The 19,341-nt window shown below is 34.2% G+C and overlaps 2 protein-coding genes across 2 annotated transcripts in view; both read left to right on the forward strand.

Moving 5' to 3' along the window:
- Window positions 1-19,140, forward strand: part of LOC144978864 (uncharacterized) — a gene marked incomplete at its 3' end in the record, with an annotated part of 38,755 nt that extends 19,615 nt beyond the window's left edge. The window contains 4 exon segments of the mRNA XM_078925448.1: window positions 2,445-2,532; window positions 2,871-2,963; window positions 17,082-17,152; window positions 19,051-19,140. Of these exon segments, the coding sequence (XP_078781574.1) occupies window positions 2,445-2,532; window positions 2,871-2,963; window positions 17,082-17,152; window positions 19,051-19,140 (342 nt within the window).
- LOC144977928 (uncharacterized) lies at window positions 3,389-11,456 on the forward strand. Its single transcript, XM_078923342.1, has 6 exons — window positions 3,389-3,392; window positions 6,046-6,273; window positions 7,016-7,086; window positions 7,541-7,646; window positions 8,055-8,141; window positions 9,045-11,456. The coding sequence occupies exons 1-6, from the start codon at window positions 3,389-3,391 to the stop codon at window positions 11,183-11,185; spliced, it is 2,637 nt and encodes an 878-aa protein (XP_078779468.1). The 3' UTR covers window positions 11,186-11,456.
- Window positions 19,141-19,341: the final 201 nt, after the last annotated feature.

Raw genomic sequence — 19,341 nt, forward strand, 5'->3', positions numbered from 1 at the left:
ATAAACTATTGATATACATACTATGCATCATGCTTCAAATTAAAGCTTGGCATAAGCAGAGTAGACGGCTTTGCCTCCTTCATCATGATCATGATCATCATCATCATCATGATCATCATCATCATCATTATCATCATCATCATCATCATCATCATCATCATCATCATCTTCTTCTTCTTCTCTTCTCTTCTTCTTCTTCTTCTTCTCTTCTTCTTCTTCTTCTTCTTCTCTCTTCTTCTTCTTCTTCTTCTTCTTCTTCTTCTTCTTCTTCTTCTTCTTCTTCTTCTTCTTCTTCTTCTTCTTCTTCTTCTTCTTCTTCTTCTTCTTCTTCTTCTTCTCTTCTTCTTCTTCTTCTTTCTTCTTCTTTCTTCTCTCTTCTTCTTCTTCTTCTTCTTCTTCTTCTTCTTTCTTCTTCTTCTTCTTCTTCTCTCTTCTTCTTCTTCTTCTTCTTCTTCTCTTCTTCTTCTTCTTCTTCTTCTTCTTCTTCTTCTTCTTCTTCTTCTTCTTCTTCTTCTTCTTCTTCTTCTTCTTCTTCTTCTTCTTCTTCTTCTTCTTCTTCTTCTTCTGCTTTTTCTGAGTCCACTGAATCAGAAATGTTTAAAGTTCCACATAGGGCTAGCAACTCCACTGGATAGAAACGAAATACCGATACAAAACAGAAACATAGATCGTCATCAGTACAAACGGAACCGGACCAGGTGAGCATGTGATGCAGCAACGTAAAAATCATACTTTGGAAGTAAGTCTGCCGTAAAACTTCGTCTCGCTACACAATGTTTTAAGGATTGCCAACTGGAATGTGCGAACACTATATGAAACCAGAAAAGCTACACAGGTAGCGCGAGAAATGGCCGGATACAATATTGATTTACTCTGCCTGAGAAAGGTTAGATGACAATCATGAGAACAAACTAGACTAGCCACGGGTCACCAGCTTATTTACTCTGGTATACCTGGCAAATAAAAATTCCATAGCAGCCAGGTGTTAACAAAAAATGCAAGCAAGAGCATACTTCAACATTACGGCCTACCCAACAAGATTGTGAACTTACTTCACTAATCATATGAAAATAATAGATGCCAAGTCATATAAAAATTAACGGAACAATGTGACCCTCCTCAAAATTATTTTCATTGGTGTCGACTGGATCATGGAAACAGCCACAAAGCACCACGCGGAATGCCCTGGACCTGTCATGAAAAAACGGAATATTTTTATTTTGCTTCTGCAAAACCACATCTGGCAAACAAACAATAAAAAATCAACACACTCCGTACAAGAACAAAATCAACTGGCAAGTCGGCCCTTCTTGATGGCGCAGAAACCAAGAAGCAGACTAAAGCTATAGAGAATAAACCACATGTTTTTAGTAACATTTGTTTGCGTCAATGGAAGAGCCCATGGACAGACACGGTCAACAAAATGCTGTATGACAATTGTAATCAGGTAACTGTAGCAACAACCATACGACAAAGGATTTAACATGATTTAGAGACGTAATGAGAACAGACCCATCCATCACAAGAACAGGACTTGACTGAATTCCCTCAAGGAAAGCGACGAAAAGGACTCCTCCCTACAACATGGCGAAGAAAGCTAAATTTAGAATAGAAAAGTATCAAAATGTGAGAGGCAAAGGAGGTAGCCAGAGACCTACCTAGATGGTTGACGCCTGTGCTTCGGATGGAGTTAAAAAGAATAAGCGAATTAAGTCAACATTACACAATAATATATCTCTTGGTTTGAATTTGTAGCAATGTTAAAAGCTCATATAGAAACAACAAAAGGCGTTTTTGATGTAACTTACCTTTCCTTTTCGATCACTTGGCTTTAGAATACAATTTAGGTCATCGATGTGTTTGAGTCTTTAATGAAGGCCTGCTAATATTGCTTTATTGAGTGATCATCATTAATGTATCTAAAATGCTTTCGTCCAGAATACATATAATTTTAATTACCCCTCAAAGACTAATCAATCGATAAGAGCTCACTTTTCACACGAATGCTATTTATATCTTTGTAAATCGTTGTGTATGTTCTCTTATGTGGAAAATGTCTTCTCTATCTGACACGTTGCCACTCAAGGTGACTATTTTTTGTTGCAGTTGGTATTGGCTGATTTCATGAGTTGTTCTGTTGATGTACTGGACTGTGTATGAATTTTGATGACACAACTTCACCAAAAACCAATGTCCATGTTCATTCATCTTTTCGTTGCTGCTTCATTTGATGAATTAGATTGATTTTAAACTTTACCATAACTAAACCTTCTACCTATTGATCGAAGTCAATAATAAAATTAATCAATTCGTATCTTAAATGATCCTAATGTTCGAATTATAATTCAGCTAACAAGTTATAAATTAGTCCCAGACTTTAATTGATTAACACATCCATTATAAATAGTTATATTATTTTCTCCCTATGTATGCATTCTCTAAAGATAGAGGAGCTGAACAAAACTGTGAAAGATTTACAAGAAGAACTAAGAAAGACCAGGGAGGGAGCAAATGTTCATGAAGAAAAAATTGGTAAGATCCTCATTTTTTATTTAGCTTACAAGTTATTAGTTCGACCACAAATTGAATAGCATGTACTGTTTGGCACTCACATATAAAAGACATTGTTCATAAACTGGGGGCAATGCAGAGACAAGGCACCAAAGACCTCAGAAAATGATAATTTTTCAACAGAACCATCACAAATTTAGCGTGGGAAGTTACATCTGCACCCACTTTAGATTTATTTACAGAGTTTAAGATCACTGCTGAATTTTCACCTTAATGTTATTGTTCATGTCATAATCTTCATGAGTGAAGATGGACACTAAAGGACGATTCAAATTCAGAAGATACATTTATCTCCTCAGGAAACATCCAAGCAAGATTGAATTCAATCTTGAAAATGGGGATTTTTTTTATTATCATCCTTGCGGCCATTTTTGTCCAATGGAATGTTTACGGTAAGACTGATAATTGTTTGCAATTCAGTAAAAAAAAACCCAACTCAATCCTTCTTAATGAATTAAAAACTTAACCCTCTCATTACCAGCCATTTTCAGAATTTTCCTCAAAACTTCACACCAACCCAATGGAAAGGCAGACATTCCTTACCAAAACAGAAAAGCAACAAGTACATTCTATACATAATATTGTTCGACAATATGAGACCTGTTACAGAATATCAAGTCATTATAGCTATACCAAAAATAAATGAATCTCGATGAGAAAAAAGACGATTCCATCATAACAAATGTGACGATTTTCCAACAGGTGGTAAGGAGAGGGTGAAACTGATAGCTGGAATACATCTATAACAAATGAAATCTGTTTTCAGGACGTGTATATATTAATGTTCTTTCATGCTTTTCCAAAGAACTGATGCAATATGGGTAAAAGAGTCTTGTTCCATAGAATGTTGTTTTTACCCAATAGTATATCTACAATTTACAATGTTTCAGCATCGATATCATTTTGAAGGAGTAGCAGTAAAGCAGTATTATAGAGTATATATATACATATATATATATATTATATATATATATATATATATATATATATATATATATATATATATATATATGTATACATATATAGATAATAAAAGCAAAAAACTTGAAATAATAGTCTCAACTTTTTGATAAAAGGAGCTATCTATAGACATTTTAATTATAATTATTATTACTTCTTCATATCTGTTTCTTCTCACTGGGACAATCTACGGGAAGTATATAATGCTCAATATATATATATATATATATATTATATATATATATATATATATATATATATATATATATATATATATATACTCTTATATTGCATGGTTTTTAACAACATCCATATGATTTTTTGACGTAATCTGACAACCATGGGTGGTTTCTGACAACATTGCTAAGTTGTCAAAAACCATGTAGGTTTTTTTCGTCTGAAAACGATTCGCCTTTGGTTGACAGATAAAAATAAGTTAAGTTGTTAAAAACGTTTAACTACAAGTTGAGTAGTGCCCCTTGGGTGCAAAGAAAATCTGAATAAATTTGGGTTTGAATCAGGCAGAGCTATGGCAATCTCTTGACACTGGAGATAGTTTTCTACTGGAATTTGACCTACTTCCGCTTCCGTTCGTTTTGTTTATTTTATTTGTTTTGGGCGGACCGAAGATACAACTTAGGCGGACTGTGGTTTGTGCATTCAACATTCAATTTGATGAAGTAAAACTTACTGAATTAGGTGAGTATGTTTGTTTCAACTTGTTGTCCTATCTATCTAGATGCATGTTGTTGCTTTTTAAAAAATGCTTCTTGTATTGCCTGGGCCTGATCATTGAATGCAACTTTGGGCGACTGTTTAGACGTCTTGTCATGTCCTCGTGCCCTTACTTACTTTTTAATTTTGAGCCCTAAGCCTAATAAGTCTGAATGTGTTCACTAAAGTTTAAGCCATAAAGTAAGTTTTTACTCTTTTAGCTTAGTGCTGTAACTGTAATGAAATGAAATCCATTACAGAATATTTTCAAATATAATATTGTCTGTGTGATTTGTGTTCATGTTTGAAAATCACAGCAACGGCAGCAGGCAGTACAGAGACTTTGACTCTACTATCTCAGCTTTATATATTATATAGGAAATCAGAAGGCAACTTAATATAAATAGAGCCCAACTTTGTTCAAGAATTAAAAATGTCGCTATGACTACTCTATTTCATTACTCTATGACAATGACGTTTGTAGTTGTAGTTCAACTTCAACTCTAGGCAGTTTGATAACATTTTCAAACTCAAACTCTATGAAGTTCATAATGAACTGTTTTTATTTTTATTATTATTATGGTAGTGGTAGAGGCTAGGGAGTCCAAGATTTTAGCTTCCCAGAGTAAAACCGTATATTTTTGTATGGAACTGTTTCTATATGTTGAAGAGGCAAGTTTTTTAAAATTCCATTTATTTATAACTTGTTTTTTTTTTGGTTTAGTTGTTGTACTTGCTTGGTTGTTTTGTTTAAAAAAGGGCTTTTTAATAATATTACCCCCCCCCCCCCAGAACAGAGAAGTAAACGAATTTTTGAAACCAAGAGAATATTGAAGAACAAAATTTTAAAAAATGGAAACTTAAAAAAAAAACATTAAAGAAGAAAAGAAAATAACTTTTGTGTTAGACGGTGATAACTTTCACTTTCAATCTCTCTTCTGTCTTTCCTCTCTGTTTTTTTTATTTATTTATTTTTTTTTTTTGGTGGGTGGAGAGAGATTGGCATGTTATTATTATACAGACTTTAAAAAATTAAACAGTAGATAAAGAACAAAAACAAAACAACTTCACTCCACAACATATGAAACAGTTCTAGTTATATATATATGAAAAATACGACTTAACTTTGGAAGACCAAAATCATGGTCTTCCTAACAAAAATTTTAAAATATTAGAAAAAAAAATAAAAGAAAATTAATTTTTGTGCTGGACGGCCAATAACCTACAGTCTCTCTTCTGACTTTTAAAAAAAGAGGGGGGGGGGCATGATAATAATATTATCACAAAGCCTTAAGAAATAATAAATAAATCCACCAATCAAGAACAGCAGCAAAAACAACCAAACAAATAATAATTAAATAGAAGAAATAAAAACAAAAGAACAAAATCTCCCCTCAACATAAAGATACAGAAGATTTTGGTCTCCCTAGACACGTCCTTTTATTATACTATACCCAGTGTGGTATCTAGATATGAAAATGAAAAAGAGGGAGAGAAGCAGGTTTTGTGATCCGCCAATTACAGCCATTCTGCAGCTGCCGATAGGCTAACTGAGGTCCCTCAGTGAGGAAAAAGCTATTTGTAAAATTGGGGTGGTTTGCTTGCGCAATTAGGAAAGCATTCTGCACCATTCTCAGTTTTTATGAAATTTGGCATACAAATAATCTACAATTGTGGCTAATAGAAAATCCATCTCAACATATAAACTAAAGTACTACAGTTTAAATTTACAAATTTTTACTTCACCATAACTCCATAACTGGTACGTTACGTTAATTCTATTCTTAATCATTATTTCAGATATGGCAACATATGGCAGAAGGATGCTGCAAGCATCCCTTGACAAGCAAAATCTACAAGTGGAGCAAGCATCCCTTGACAAGCAAAATCTACAAGTGGAGCAAGCATCCCTTGACAAGCAAAATCTACAAGTGGAGCAAGCATCCCTTGACAAACATAAACTACATCAAGCGGAACAAGCATCCCTTGACAGACAAAAATTACATCAAGCGGAATCTCAAACTCAATGTAAGAATAAAAGAGTAGTCATAGAGTTATCAGTTATCAGACTTCTTCATAAGCAGCTTTCGTAAAGGAATCATAAGTGTTCACGTAAAACACAGTTAAATGTTTGAAAAAATAATCAACTGAAGTGCCATACTGTGTTGTGTATGGTCATTCCATAGAGATTGTGACTTGGGTCAAATGTGAAAGTTTAAGATACTTAGTTTAGGTACCTACCAACTACTGTAGCTCATATAAGAGACTGTTTGACAAATTAGTTTTGTGTTGTCACATTAAGAAATGCAGTGTAACACCACTTGCCATCCCCACCCAGTCACATTATAATTTTACTGATACTTAGCCAACTAACTGGTCATTTCACTGTTCCTGTAATGCATAGAGCATGAGGCGGGCAGTTGAAACAGTATAAATATTTACATCTTGAGTTTTGGTGCGGTCCGAGGATTTGATCCACTGACCTACCACTCCCTAGTTGGACGGTCTTCCAATTGAGTGAAAGTTTAAGCTGTTACTTTTAAAGCTAAGCAGCAGGTATTGATCATAAGATTTTATGCAATATTGATCATTTAATTCTTCCACTAGGGCCATAGAAATTAAATATAGTTGACTTTTATGTATGATGTAAGCCAACCCTGTGATGGAACAACACTTGGATTTTGATGTTAATCATTTACTATGTAAAACATTTTTTAATAAAATTCATTTATAACATTAATACAATATTATTTTATTCATTCCCCCTTAGATAAAGGTGCAGTGAATGACAAAGTAGAAGAATGGCTGGACACTTGCCCATCCATAGCAGAATGTTCAAAGGTATGTTTATTCCAACAAAATACAATGCCTGATTTTGTTTTTATTAAAAAATAAGTAAAATAACGTCAATCACTTAACTTTATATTATGTTCGGTATGCTTCTTCAACTGATTTTATAGTGTAACAGCTTTTTAAAAAATCCTAATAAATATTGGAATGTAACATCTAATGATCAAATACAATCTAAGTCATGGCTTATTTGGATATTTTGATTAACAGCAATTGAGACAATGAACTTCTGGGTTTACATGACACTAAATTTGTGCATTTTGCAAATCTTGTGGTATTTTGTTGAAAATAGTTTTTTCCTTTCAAGTATGCACCATGTCTAACCTTTTAAAAATGCTGATTTTAAAATTTGCTTTACTACATCTTCTCTCACTAGGACATTAAATTAGTATCCCCATGCTCAATGTTTAAATTTAAACATCTTTATATTCCTAATATTTTAAAGGTTTCCGGCAGTGTTGGTGTACCACCGTCTGAGACCATATCTGAGCACCTTGACTTTCCAGCACTTCACTGTGATCTTGTGCAAGATGAGGATTATTACCCACCTGGTAAGGAATCATCACCACAATCATGTTTTAATGCTTTCAAGTCATGATTTTATTTTACACAACATATGTTCAAGTCAATTTTTTAAAAAAAGGACTTACAATATGATACAGCGGTATAAGTATAAAAGATGAATAGTAACAAAAACTTTAATCATTATTGGTAGTATTGATTATGCTGTTGTGGTCTTTTATGAATTTGATACAATTGATTAAAAAGTACTGCATTCAAAATAAAGAGAAACTTAAATGTGAAGTTGTTTTTTTTTTATTTGGTCGAGAGTATTAATGTTAGATCATAATATATTTCAAATTATTAATATTTGAGTTTACTCAACTTCTACTTCATTTTAAATGTAATCTAATTTTCACCACAAGGCTCACTTTCAAAATTGAATTATCATATTTTAGATGACTCTGATTCTGATGAAGATGAAAGTATGGTAGACTCCAGTTCTGAGGTGATTGATAACCAAGGTAAAACAGAAAATACTTATGGTAAGGTTAATTCCTTGTGTTTACCCGTTTTTCTGTATTTGAAAGAGATCGATATGAAAGCTGTGTGTTTGATTATTATTCCTATTAAAAGTAAAAGTAGCATTTAGATATATAGTGATTTTCACCAAGGCCTCAAAGCGATTTACAACATATCTTTGTCTTGACATGTCACTGCAAAACAATAATGACACTTGGGGACAATGCCTGCATGGCGATTGGCGCATCTTACAATTTTTCAGGACACCACAAAACAACACCTGCCACTTTAACATGAACTCATGAAACGAACACGGAACTTCTAGCTTAACGTTCATCTCCGATACGATGAGGAAATGCATGTGAAATGTATTTCCAAGGACATAAACGCCGGTCTAACAATTTTCGTATCGTGCTTGGATGCGACCCACGCATGTCACCGGCCTGGACCCATTTGTAAGATAGTTATGATGTTGACATCAGTGTTAGCGAATGAATAGCAGAAAAATGACGATACAAAGTGTTATATATGTTGACCATAGTTGTTCTTATTGAAATCAAAGACTACTTAGATATGGTAATCTAATTTTACAAGCGGAAGTAAAGGAAGTAGGATGATACACTCAATAACTGACAGATTTCTAGAAGAAGCAGACCCAGACGAGCTTTTCTTTTGTTTTAATTAATTAATGGTAACTAATTATGGTTTCAAAACATTCCGAAATCAATCCGAATTTAGTTTTATTTGTCTACCAAATTTCAATTGCTGCACTAATAAAATCTGCAGCTTTCTTCAAAAATTAGGGCTATTTTTCAAAAACCAGTAATGATGCATTGCATTTATCATAAATGTGCCATTTTAGATATTAAGCCTATTTATAGTTTTATCACCCAGTCTATCTATTCCTATTATCATTTTTATTTCAGTATCCCAAGCAAAGTCCAGAGGCAAGAAGGATGGCTATTTCTTAGACAGGAGACAGTACTGCTTTTTTTGTCAGAATGGTCAGCTAAACCTGGCAAGGCACATATCAAAAATACACTTTCAAGAGAAGGAGGTTGCTGCTATGTTGTCTTATAAGGAATTAGGTGAAATGAGAAAATATCAATTGACACTAACGAAACTCAGGTGTGCAGGAAACTTTAAACATAATATTAAAATTTTAAATGCTGGTGGAACCAATATTGTGGTTGTAAAAAGGCCAAGTCAAAAAAGGAGAGCTGACAAATTCTTTCCATGCCCCCACTGTTATGGCTTTTATTACAAGGCAGAAATGTGGAGGCATGCAAAGAAATGTCCTCTTAAGGATGGAATTACTGAAGAAGAAAAGGATAAATCTGTTCTGAAACAGTCAAAATTGTTATTAGATTCTGCATGTCTTCACACTGATGGTTGCTCAGAAATGATGCGTGGGCTAATTGCGGGGATGAGGCCGGACAGTGTTACTACAGTGGCAAGTAATGACATTCTGTTATGTAAGTTAGGAGAAATGTTGCTGAAAAAGTATGGCCCATCTAAGAAGAACGACATTTCTCAGAGAATGAGACAGCTTGCGCGTTTATTAATTGAATGTAGGGACTTGGTAAAAGTGCAATTGACATTTTCAGATTTATTGTGCGGAAAACACTTTGATACTTGTCTAGAAGCTGCTTCAAATCTCTGTGGATTGACCATTACGCCTGATGGAAGAAGGATCTTCAAAATACCTTCTTTAGCACTCAGACTTGGACACCTCCTAAAAAAGATTGCCATTGTAAAGAGGGGTTCTTGTCTACGAAAGGATGATATCGAACAAGTAAAAGAAACAGAAACGTTTGAAAAGCTGTTAATTGACGAATGGACAGATGCTGTTTCATCCAATGCTTTAAACACGTTGAAACGGCGCAAGGATCAAACTGTTGAGCAATTACCGGAAACAGAGGATTTGCTAAAGCTGAAAGACTTTCAAGCTAATGTCATTAAGCAAGCAATGTCACAGTTAACAGATTCTCTTTTTTACAACACTTGGCGACGTCTAGCACAAAATGTCCTTGCAAGACTTATAATTTTCAACAAGAGAAGAGCTGGTGAAGTGGCGCGGCTTACATTAGCAACATACAAAGATCGCCCAGATTGGAAAGTGACTGGTCACTCAGAAATTGCAGCTTCACTTCAACCCTTAGAGAAAAAAATGTTAGAGTGTACAGACCTTGTAATGGTCCCAGGAAAAAGGAATAGAAAAGTTCCAATACTGATTCCTCAAGATGTATCAGATGCAATGAGAATTTTAATGGACACAAGAGAACAGGTTGGAATACCGTCACAAAATGCATTTTTCTTCTCCTCAAGATCCAGCAATGGATACTTGGATGGGTGGCAGGCAGTCAATGCTTCTTCTTCAGAAGCCTGTTTAAAAAATCCTCAGCTTGTCACATCAACCAAGTGTAGAAAATATAATGTAACTATTACTCAGCTTCTTGACTTGGCCCCTACTGATGTAGAATGGCTTGCAAATCACATGGGTCATTCTGTCAATATTCACAAAGAATTTTACCGCCAACAAGAAAGCACAATTGAAATCACCAAAGTGGGAAAGCTTTTAGCAGCTGTTGATTCAGGCACTGGTTTAAAAACATCGCCAACACCACTGAATGTAAACATGGAGCAAAGCGAAGTGAGTACCGACGATTCTGAAGAAGAAAAAACAAGCCTACCTCATAAAGAACAAAGAAAAAGGAAAGCTCGCAAGCTCAGCACATCATCAGAAAATGAATCTATAGATAAATTCATATCAAGAGACAAGGAAGAATCAAAATGTGAAAAACTCAATACCCTATTACAAGATGACGACCGTTTAATCCCTACCTCTGGTAAGAAAATTAAAAATGACTTCGGCTCAAAGGTATGCTGTCGCTGGACGTCAGAGCAAGAATATGCCCTCAGGGATCAATTCAGTGATCACCTTGCACAGAAGATATATCCATCAGGCTCTCAAATCAACATCAGAAAAAGGAATTCTCCATTTGCCTCAAAATCAACTGCACAAATTAAGTCAAAGCTGCAGTATATGATGAAAAAAGCCAATTAGACTTCCCCCCACAGTTTTTTTTTTAACCGCAAATTTTGGCACTGTCTTTGAATTTCCATGAATTTTGCGATTTATTTGGGGAGAAGTAAGAAAAAAATGATATGTTTTTATGGTGCCCTGAATGCCTTTCACAATCTTCACATTATCAAAGAAATTAATGTAGTTGTTCATGTGGCTTCTCTATTGTAAGAGAAACTAAGGAGATGTACCAAAATAGCAAAACAGAATTTTGCTATTAACCGCAAATTTTTCTATTTAAAAAAAAAAAAAACTCCCAAAAAGTTCCATGTTGGTATATTTCGCTCTTTTTCTTGTCAAAGTTTAGTTTCAACTGGGGCAGATTAGACAAAAATAATTTTTAAATGTCCCATCCACCAATATGTTTGTATTATTATATTATCTTAATAGTCTTGCTCCTTTTATACTATATCTTGTATTTTAGTTACAAAAGCTTTAAGCAGCTGATGATTCAGGTATCGGTTTAAAATCAGCACCAACAAACTAAATGCAAATTGAAGTGAGCACTTTGCCCTGAAGATATATCCATCAAGATCTCAAATAAGAAAACGGAATTCTCCTTTTGCCTCAAAATCAGTTGCAAAGATCAAATCAAAGCTGCAGTATTGCATAATAATGGCCAATTCTGAAATCCATACTTTGTGAAAAATATCTCGAATTTTGTGGTGGGTCATGTAATTTGGTTTAATTAGTTTGTGAGCTATGTAAATGTACATGTGTATGTTTTTTGTGGTGTTAATTTTGATTGTTAGCCTGGCAGCTTATATCAATATGAACTGTGTGGTTTTTTTTTATAACTCAGAGGATTTGGTACAGCTGATCAAATTTGTTTTTGGGTATTTGCAGAGAATTATGTATGTGTTTATTATTGGGACATTAGGTAATAAGGACTTGGTGAAATTCATGTCTTTTGGTCTTTTCATTGGGCAGTTCTTAGTCATGAAAGATGCACTTGTCTATTTAATCTCTATTCAGACACAAATAATCGACGTTAATATTCATACTATTTGTTCTAGTTCTTATTCTGGGCATTGTTATCTCACCATTCAGTTACATGGAGGCTTTGATTTTACTCAAAGTGATGTATGGGTTGTCTCTTAGCTGCTACTTACTGATATATAAATTGTAATTGGTCGTTTTCCAGTTAAATATTGTAATCTTAATATCATTGACAAGGATCAGTCTTTGGTTAAATATGAATGTATAGTGTGGGTATGGGTTACGCTCAGGTATTTTATCCACCTGGGTGGGGTTCCTGACCTCCCATAGTGGGCAGGGAGGTACTTACTGTCTTCTATCCCCCTATATCTATTTTCCAACTAGCTTTCTGTCTTTGTCTTGGAATGGGATTACTTGGTTTTGTCCTGGCCCTGACCGGATACCCTTGGTGAGAGGGAAACAATCAAATGTATAGTTAGTTTTGGGAGAGATATTTTTTTCCTTGTAAATCATCTCTCTGTTATGTAATGTATTATGTTTTGTATTTAGATCTTATATATGACTTATAATCATTTGAGTGTATTCCCCTTAGTGGGGACCTGTGCTTGTGACTGGATAAAACTTTTAGGTGATCTCAAACTAAGTACTTTGATAGTGTGCTCTTGGAATCTGCATCTGTTCCCTATTTGAATCAATTCCCCTGTCTTATCTTTTCATGGGTGCTTTAATTGTAATTTTTGAACCTTTTACTATCCCATTTTCTTCCTTTTTACTGGCGCTGGAATGACCTTAATGTGTTGCAAGCGCCGTAAAACCCTTAAAAACATTTTATCTTCGGTCGTCTCTGGGGCATTCTTCCTATTTTAAATTTCTGGAAGTTGATAAGCCTTAATTATGTTTGGTGGTGTTTTATGTGCTTTTGTTTTTGGTTGAATTTCATTTTTGCTAAAGCGATATTTTATTTTGTTTTGTTTTTATTTTTATTACTTCAATATTTAGAAGAAAATAGAATTATTTGTGAACATTACACAATGCTCTGCTTACTTCCTTATACTAAATGGTCATTCTAGTCAATCGAAATTTTGGCTGAAAATCAATAGCAGCTATCTCCATTTACCCTTGTAATTAAGCTTGGTAATCAAAACGTCTCTCTCCAGAAGTTTTGAGTATTATCAAACATGAAAAAGAAATGATATATTAATGCATAGAATCTTCTGTAATTTAATGTAAAAGTGGGTTTCAGCCAGTACTGAGTCCACCAATTAACATAATGAAAAACAATGAGATAGAGCCTTGTTGATTCCCTGCCAATGAATAGTTGTTGGCTTTTCTTGAAGTTAAGGGATGTGCATTCGAGCACTATAAGCTTAGAGGAAAAGAGAGTTCCTTAAAATCTGTGTGGCCCATAAAGCTGGATCTTAACTCACTCAACCTTAGAGATTGTTGTTACTTTTCAAATTTGATAAAAAATGTATTAAAAATGAGCATGTACTTAGATAAATTTATTCAACAATCAATAACATGCAAAAACGAAAAACATTAGCTTTGATACTATACCTATAATTTGTCTCATAAATATGTATTAAATAGGCATGGGGTAAAAGTAACCTGGGTTAACTACAGATATGGTCGGAGTTAGGGTTGAGTGAGTTAAGTCATCAGTACCTTTAAAATGAAGCAGACGATTCTTATTCATTAAAAATTTGGACCGGGAGCTACTATATCACATCTTACTTTTCCAACATGCTGTTATACATTTGCTTTTTATCATCCTTGCTCAATGGAAAAACTGGACCTTGTGGCAATGAACCCGAGACTTTCCGATTAGGATTTGAAGGTGCTAAGCATTTGGCCTCTGTCCCTTTTAACCGACCTATGGTGAGGGATTTGTCAATCCTCTCTATGAGTAACTTTCTGTGTTTGTACATGTACTTGTTTAAGCTTTTCACAGACAATGTGATTTCTAACCAAACACACAACGTTTGATAAATCACGTTCAATTTTTTTTTTTAAATTGATGTGCTTAAAACAGTAAAGGCTAATTTACTGATTTTAGAACATCAAATTTAAAGATTATGGAATTTTGCTGGTTGGATTATTGATATATTTGCTATTGTTCTGGGCTGGACAAATGGGATCATTAATATTATGTGTAGGAGAGTGGTGTGTGCAAGTCAGATTTTCAGATCTGTAGTTTGTGCATGTTGTAACTCTGGAGTTCATTAAATGAAGCACCCATTTGAACAATTATCTTGCCTGACATCAACTTAGAAACTTGAAATTCACAGACAAGAGGTATAAAGGATTGGTTTATGTAAATGTGCCTGATTTTTTTTCCAATTTTTTTGGTTGAGTGGACCGATCATCCACAGCTCTTGAAAATAGTGTGAAAACTACGCAAAGTTCGAACCCCAATTACTCAACCACCTAATCAAAATTCGCTATGTCAGCAGCACTTTTACTGAAAGACAATAGAGAGAACTACCCACATACCGATTTTCAGATTTCTCATGCCAGTCGGCTGACCACTAGCCACTCCCCAAAGTGAATGATGCGCTGAGTGAATGATGGAATAGTGTTATATAACAACGTATTTTCATATACATGTTATATGACACCCTACTGTCATGTACATGGCATATGTCAACTCACACCCCTGTCCATGGTATATCACAACACACTATTCTAAACAGGTTTTCAACAACTTCTTTAATTTGAATGTATAATGTAATTATCAGACCATATATGGCATAATTGATGTCCACTGGTCACGACTATCTAATTATCGTCCACCCAGGATGTCTGGAAGTGGTGGTTGTCATATCCCTGTGTGCTAACAAAGTCGCGAAAAACCACCGCATATGAGTATATATATATATATATATATATATATATATATATATATATATATATATATATATATATATATATATATATAATAAATGGCATTTATATAGCGCTTTACCCCGTTGTCACAGGCTCTAAGCGCTTTACAGTGATATAAAACAAAACATATTACAGTGAGACAAGTGTGAAGGAAACGTGATACGAATTCAATTTAACAACAACAAAATATGAAAATAATATTGCAACATTATGACGTAAAAAGATAAAACTTTAAGCGAGATTTGAACGTTGTCAAGGAATCCGAGCATCTCACGTGTGATGGGAGAGAGTTCCAAAAATGGGGGCCGAAAATTGAAAAGACTGTTCACCTATTTTACGCAATGGCTTAGGTTTGACAAGGATTGATTGGTCATTGCTTGAACTCAAGTTTCTATTGGGGACAGATATGTTTAGAAGGTCTTTAATATAGGAGGGACTGTTCGTGCTCAGGGATTTGTAGACAACAGTACAAATCTTATAGGCAACTTTTTTTCCACAGGAAGCCAATGTAACTCACGGAGAAGAAGAGTTGCTGACGGGTATTTTTTGTTATTGCGTACAATGAGCCGGGCTGCGTTATTTGAACAACCTGAAGTTTGCTAATTTTGTCTTTAGCTAAATTCGCCCAAAGGGAGTTACAATAGTCCAATTTAGATAAAACCAGGGAATTAATTAAAAGTTCTGTTATATGCTTCGGTATTAAATTACGAATTTTGCTTATTTTTTAAAATTTCTATGTACATAGATTGTATGTGTTATTCACATGGCTTGTCATGGAAAGATCTTTATCAATGATGACACCAAGGTTTTTTGCTTTATTTGAAAATTTTATTGTGCTATTTCCGAGAGTAATAGGTGATTTATTTCCCTGTTTAAGGATACTCGGCCTTCCACACATTAAAATCGCAGTTTTACTATCTTTTAATTTTAACTTATTGTGGTACATCTAAGATTTAATCTCATTAAAACAGCTCGTAATTCGTTGTATTAAGAACTTCAAATTACTAAGAGGTGCTGAATCATATATTTGCGTATCATCTGCATAAAAATGATAACTCAGATTGAATCTGGATATCACACTAGAAAGGGGCTGCATATATATACAGTAAAAAGGACAGGGCCAAGAACAGAGCCTTGTGGCACTCCAAATTTGAGTAAAACTTGTTCTGACTGAACACCATTCACCACGACAGTCTGCCATCGATCCTGTAAATATGATGTAAACCATTTAAGGGCAATTCCTTTTATGCCGAACGTATTTTCTAGTCTTCTTAACAAAATGCCATGGTCAATGGTGTCAAAGGCAGCTGAAAGATCTAAAAGGCATAATACATTGATATTGTTAGCATCAGCATTACATAACAAGTCATTAAAGATTTTAAGAAGTGCCGTTTCAGTACTGTGTTGATAATGTATATGGGATATATATATTTGTGTGCGTGTATGTGTATGTGTGAAATTAAATAGTATTATTTTACACAAAAGGTACGAAAAGTACTGGACATATTTCTAGAAACAAAGGAGCACATTTTTATTGAGATATTAATTTATCATGATATAGTAGTCTACAGTATGTCTCAGGCCCGCATGAGTAAATTTTAAAAATTGTGTTTGTCGTTGGTTGTTGAAGTGATTCCTGAAATTCAACGTTGATTAATATGTGTGTTCGCCAATGGAGACAGAAGAGAGAGAGAGAGAGAGAGAGAGAGAGAGAGAGAGAGAAAGAGAGAGAGAGAGAGAGAGAGAGAGGTCGGGAGAGCCAATATAAAGTCTTGGAGTGGAAATATGTGAATAGTTTTGCTGGCACTATAGTCAAATAAAGCGATTGATGGACGTTTATGAATGCCGAAATCTATGAAAAGGAAAAATAAATACCAGCGATAAGACCTTGAGACAAAGATTGGTATAATTTACATGTTACTTGTAAATTTCCAAAACCACGAGTCTCAAACTTAATTAAGGATATGTTTTGAATTTCACGTGGCTTAAAGGAATTTGCAAACATGTTTTGTTGCAACTACAATGTTTAACTTTAAACTTTCTGTGTGTGCAGGTTGGATCAATAGGTCTGATACAACGGATTTGATCCCCCTACCTTTGACAGAGGAGTTTGTAAACAAAAAGGTAATTTTGATCTGAAATTACATAACAGTTTATTATGAGCATAGGTTTTTGAAGAATTAGCTGCTGCTAAGGAGGCATATTTATAGCGCACATTACTGACACGATGAAAAGAAAGAATGTAAATAATATGATAAACATTCTCTACCATCAATAAAATATGATGTCTGCTCTGACTATCTTCCATATACATTATAGCCAACAAAACAGACACCTATACTTGCTTCGTCTTTTGGCCTGAATTGTGTTGTATAGTGGGTATTTGTTTGCCTTCGTTAGTCTGATAATGTGTGTATATGTATGTGCGTGTAATTGTCTGTGTGAGTTAGGCTGCAAATTGAGTTCACCAATTTACTTTCTGGTGCTTGTCCGACTCATTACCCAATTCACAGAAAAGGGAAGACAAACTCATGTGATACGTTTTTGACTCCGATGACTTTCATTTCGTTAACATCCTGTGTGTCATCAATGCCATGCGATTTGGGGAAATGGCGGTATAAAAAGTGGTCAATTTTTCTTTCTGTGTTCTTATTTGGATTCAAAATGTATGCTATATACACTTTTATGTGTAAAAGTGTTAGATTCAATATTTTGTTATCAAAGCTCAATATGTAGACATTTACACAGAGAGCACTTTTCATGATGAAAACTTATTTACCATGTACTTGACTACAGTTTCAGTGAATCCATACTTTACTGCAAAACATTTGTAATATAAAGATCTGCTACTGTCCAGGTGATTGTATACGTACATTTTCAAAAAGTGTTGATGAAAAGATCAAATATTGCACATATCGTATTTTATAAAATTATGACAGCAAATTGGTCTTGATCCAATTTCATGTGGGACTCACAATAAAACTTTTCATTTCACACGTATTGTATTTTAATTTATCCAGTGCCTTAGCAACTCCTTGCGTCTATTTACAGGCAATTTCTAGACCAATTATGTATCAGTTTTGGCTTTTTGAGATTTTATTAAATCTGATTATTGAGTTTGGTGTCACGTATATCTAATATTTCAATTTCTGAAGATGATTTATGTTTGCTACTGTATCGAAGGCTTTTGAGAAATCGGGTGCTCACAAATATATTTGTTTTCTTTCCTTTAACGCTCTCAGTTCATTTATTGGGCACGTTTGGATTGACTTGTCGTTTGCTGATCACATACTCCTTTATGTTTGTCAGAGAAGTGTTACTCTAATGTAAAAATTAACAAGTGTTAATGGAGTTGGGTTTTTTCTTTCTCAAGAATATTACGAAAAGCGCAACATTGGTTTCAACTGATAAAAACATAACTCTCTGGGATGGATTTGTAATTTTGACACCAAACTGTCAAAAAATTGTTCAACTGGAACGTGATTTGATTAACGAATGGAATAACAAAATGTTCCCAGAATGTCATCAAAAACGTGAAACGTGAATTCCAGCAGGGCGTAGCTCTATGGTAAAACCACATCCTGCATTGAATCGCATGACTAGTCTTTTTCAACTTATTTACTGCCTCTCAATATCTTAAGATGACCCATTATTTAGAATCGCATACGTGAATGACAATTTCGATAATGTCATTCATAGTACGTCTTCATCAAAATTAAAATGTGAATTGTTTACGTTGAAGCACACAGCTAGACCACTGCATTAGGCAAATTAAAGGCAGTGTTATCCAAGCAAAGTTTACTTTATTATAACTTATATTATTATTCCAGATGTGTCCTTACCAACATTATTATAGAATCAAATGTGTTTTTAAACATTTTAAGAAAGAATTGACCCAAGTACAAAAACCCAGAAAATCAAATAAAATATTTTGTGTTCAAAGTATAGGTCAAACTTAGAAGTTTAGTATTAACCACATTTGATCTATGACCATCGTTTAATTTTATTCACTTTTTTAATAGATCAGGGAGAGCAGCAAAGAACTCAAAGACCTTTTAAGAGAGAGGTTCATTCAAGAAATGGAAAGAATTGAGAAGAAAATGGACGTTCATGTAGGGGAAAATGGTAGGTATTCACAGTTAATGATAAAAACATGAGATTCTACATCTGCAAACATCCATTTATATAACCCCATCACCCACTACCGCACACAAACCCACACACCCACCCCCACCCCACACACACAACACACACACACTTACACACTAATATATATATATATATATATATATATATATATATATATATATATA

Source organism: Berghia stephanieae, chromosome 8 (assembly GCF_034508935.2).
Source record: "Berghia stephanieae isolate SIO BIC M18660-M18661 chromosome 8, UCSD_Bste_1.3, whole genome shotgun sequence".
Classification (NCBI taxonomy): domain Eukaryota; kingdom Metazoa; phylum Mollusca; class Gastropoda; order Nudibranchia; family Aeolidiidae; genus Berghia; species Berghia stephanieae.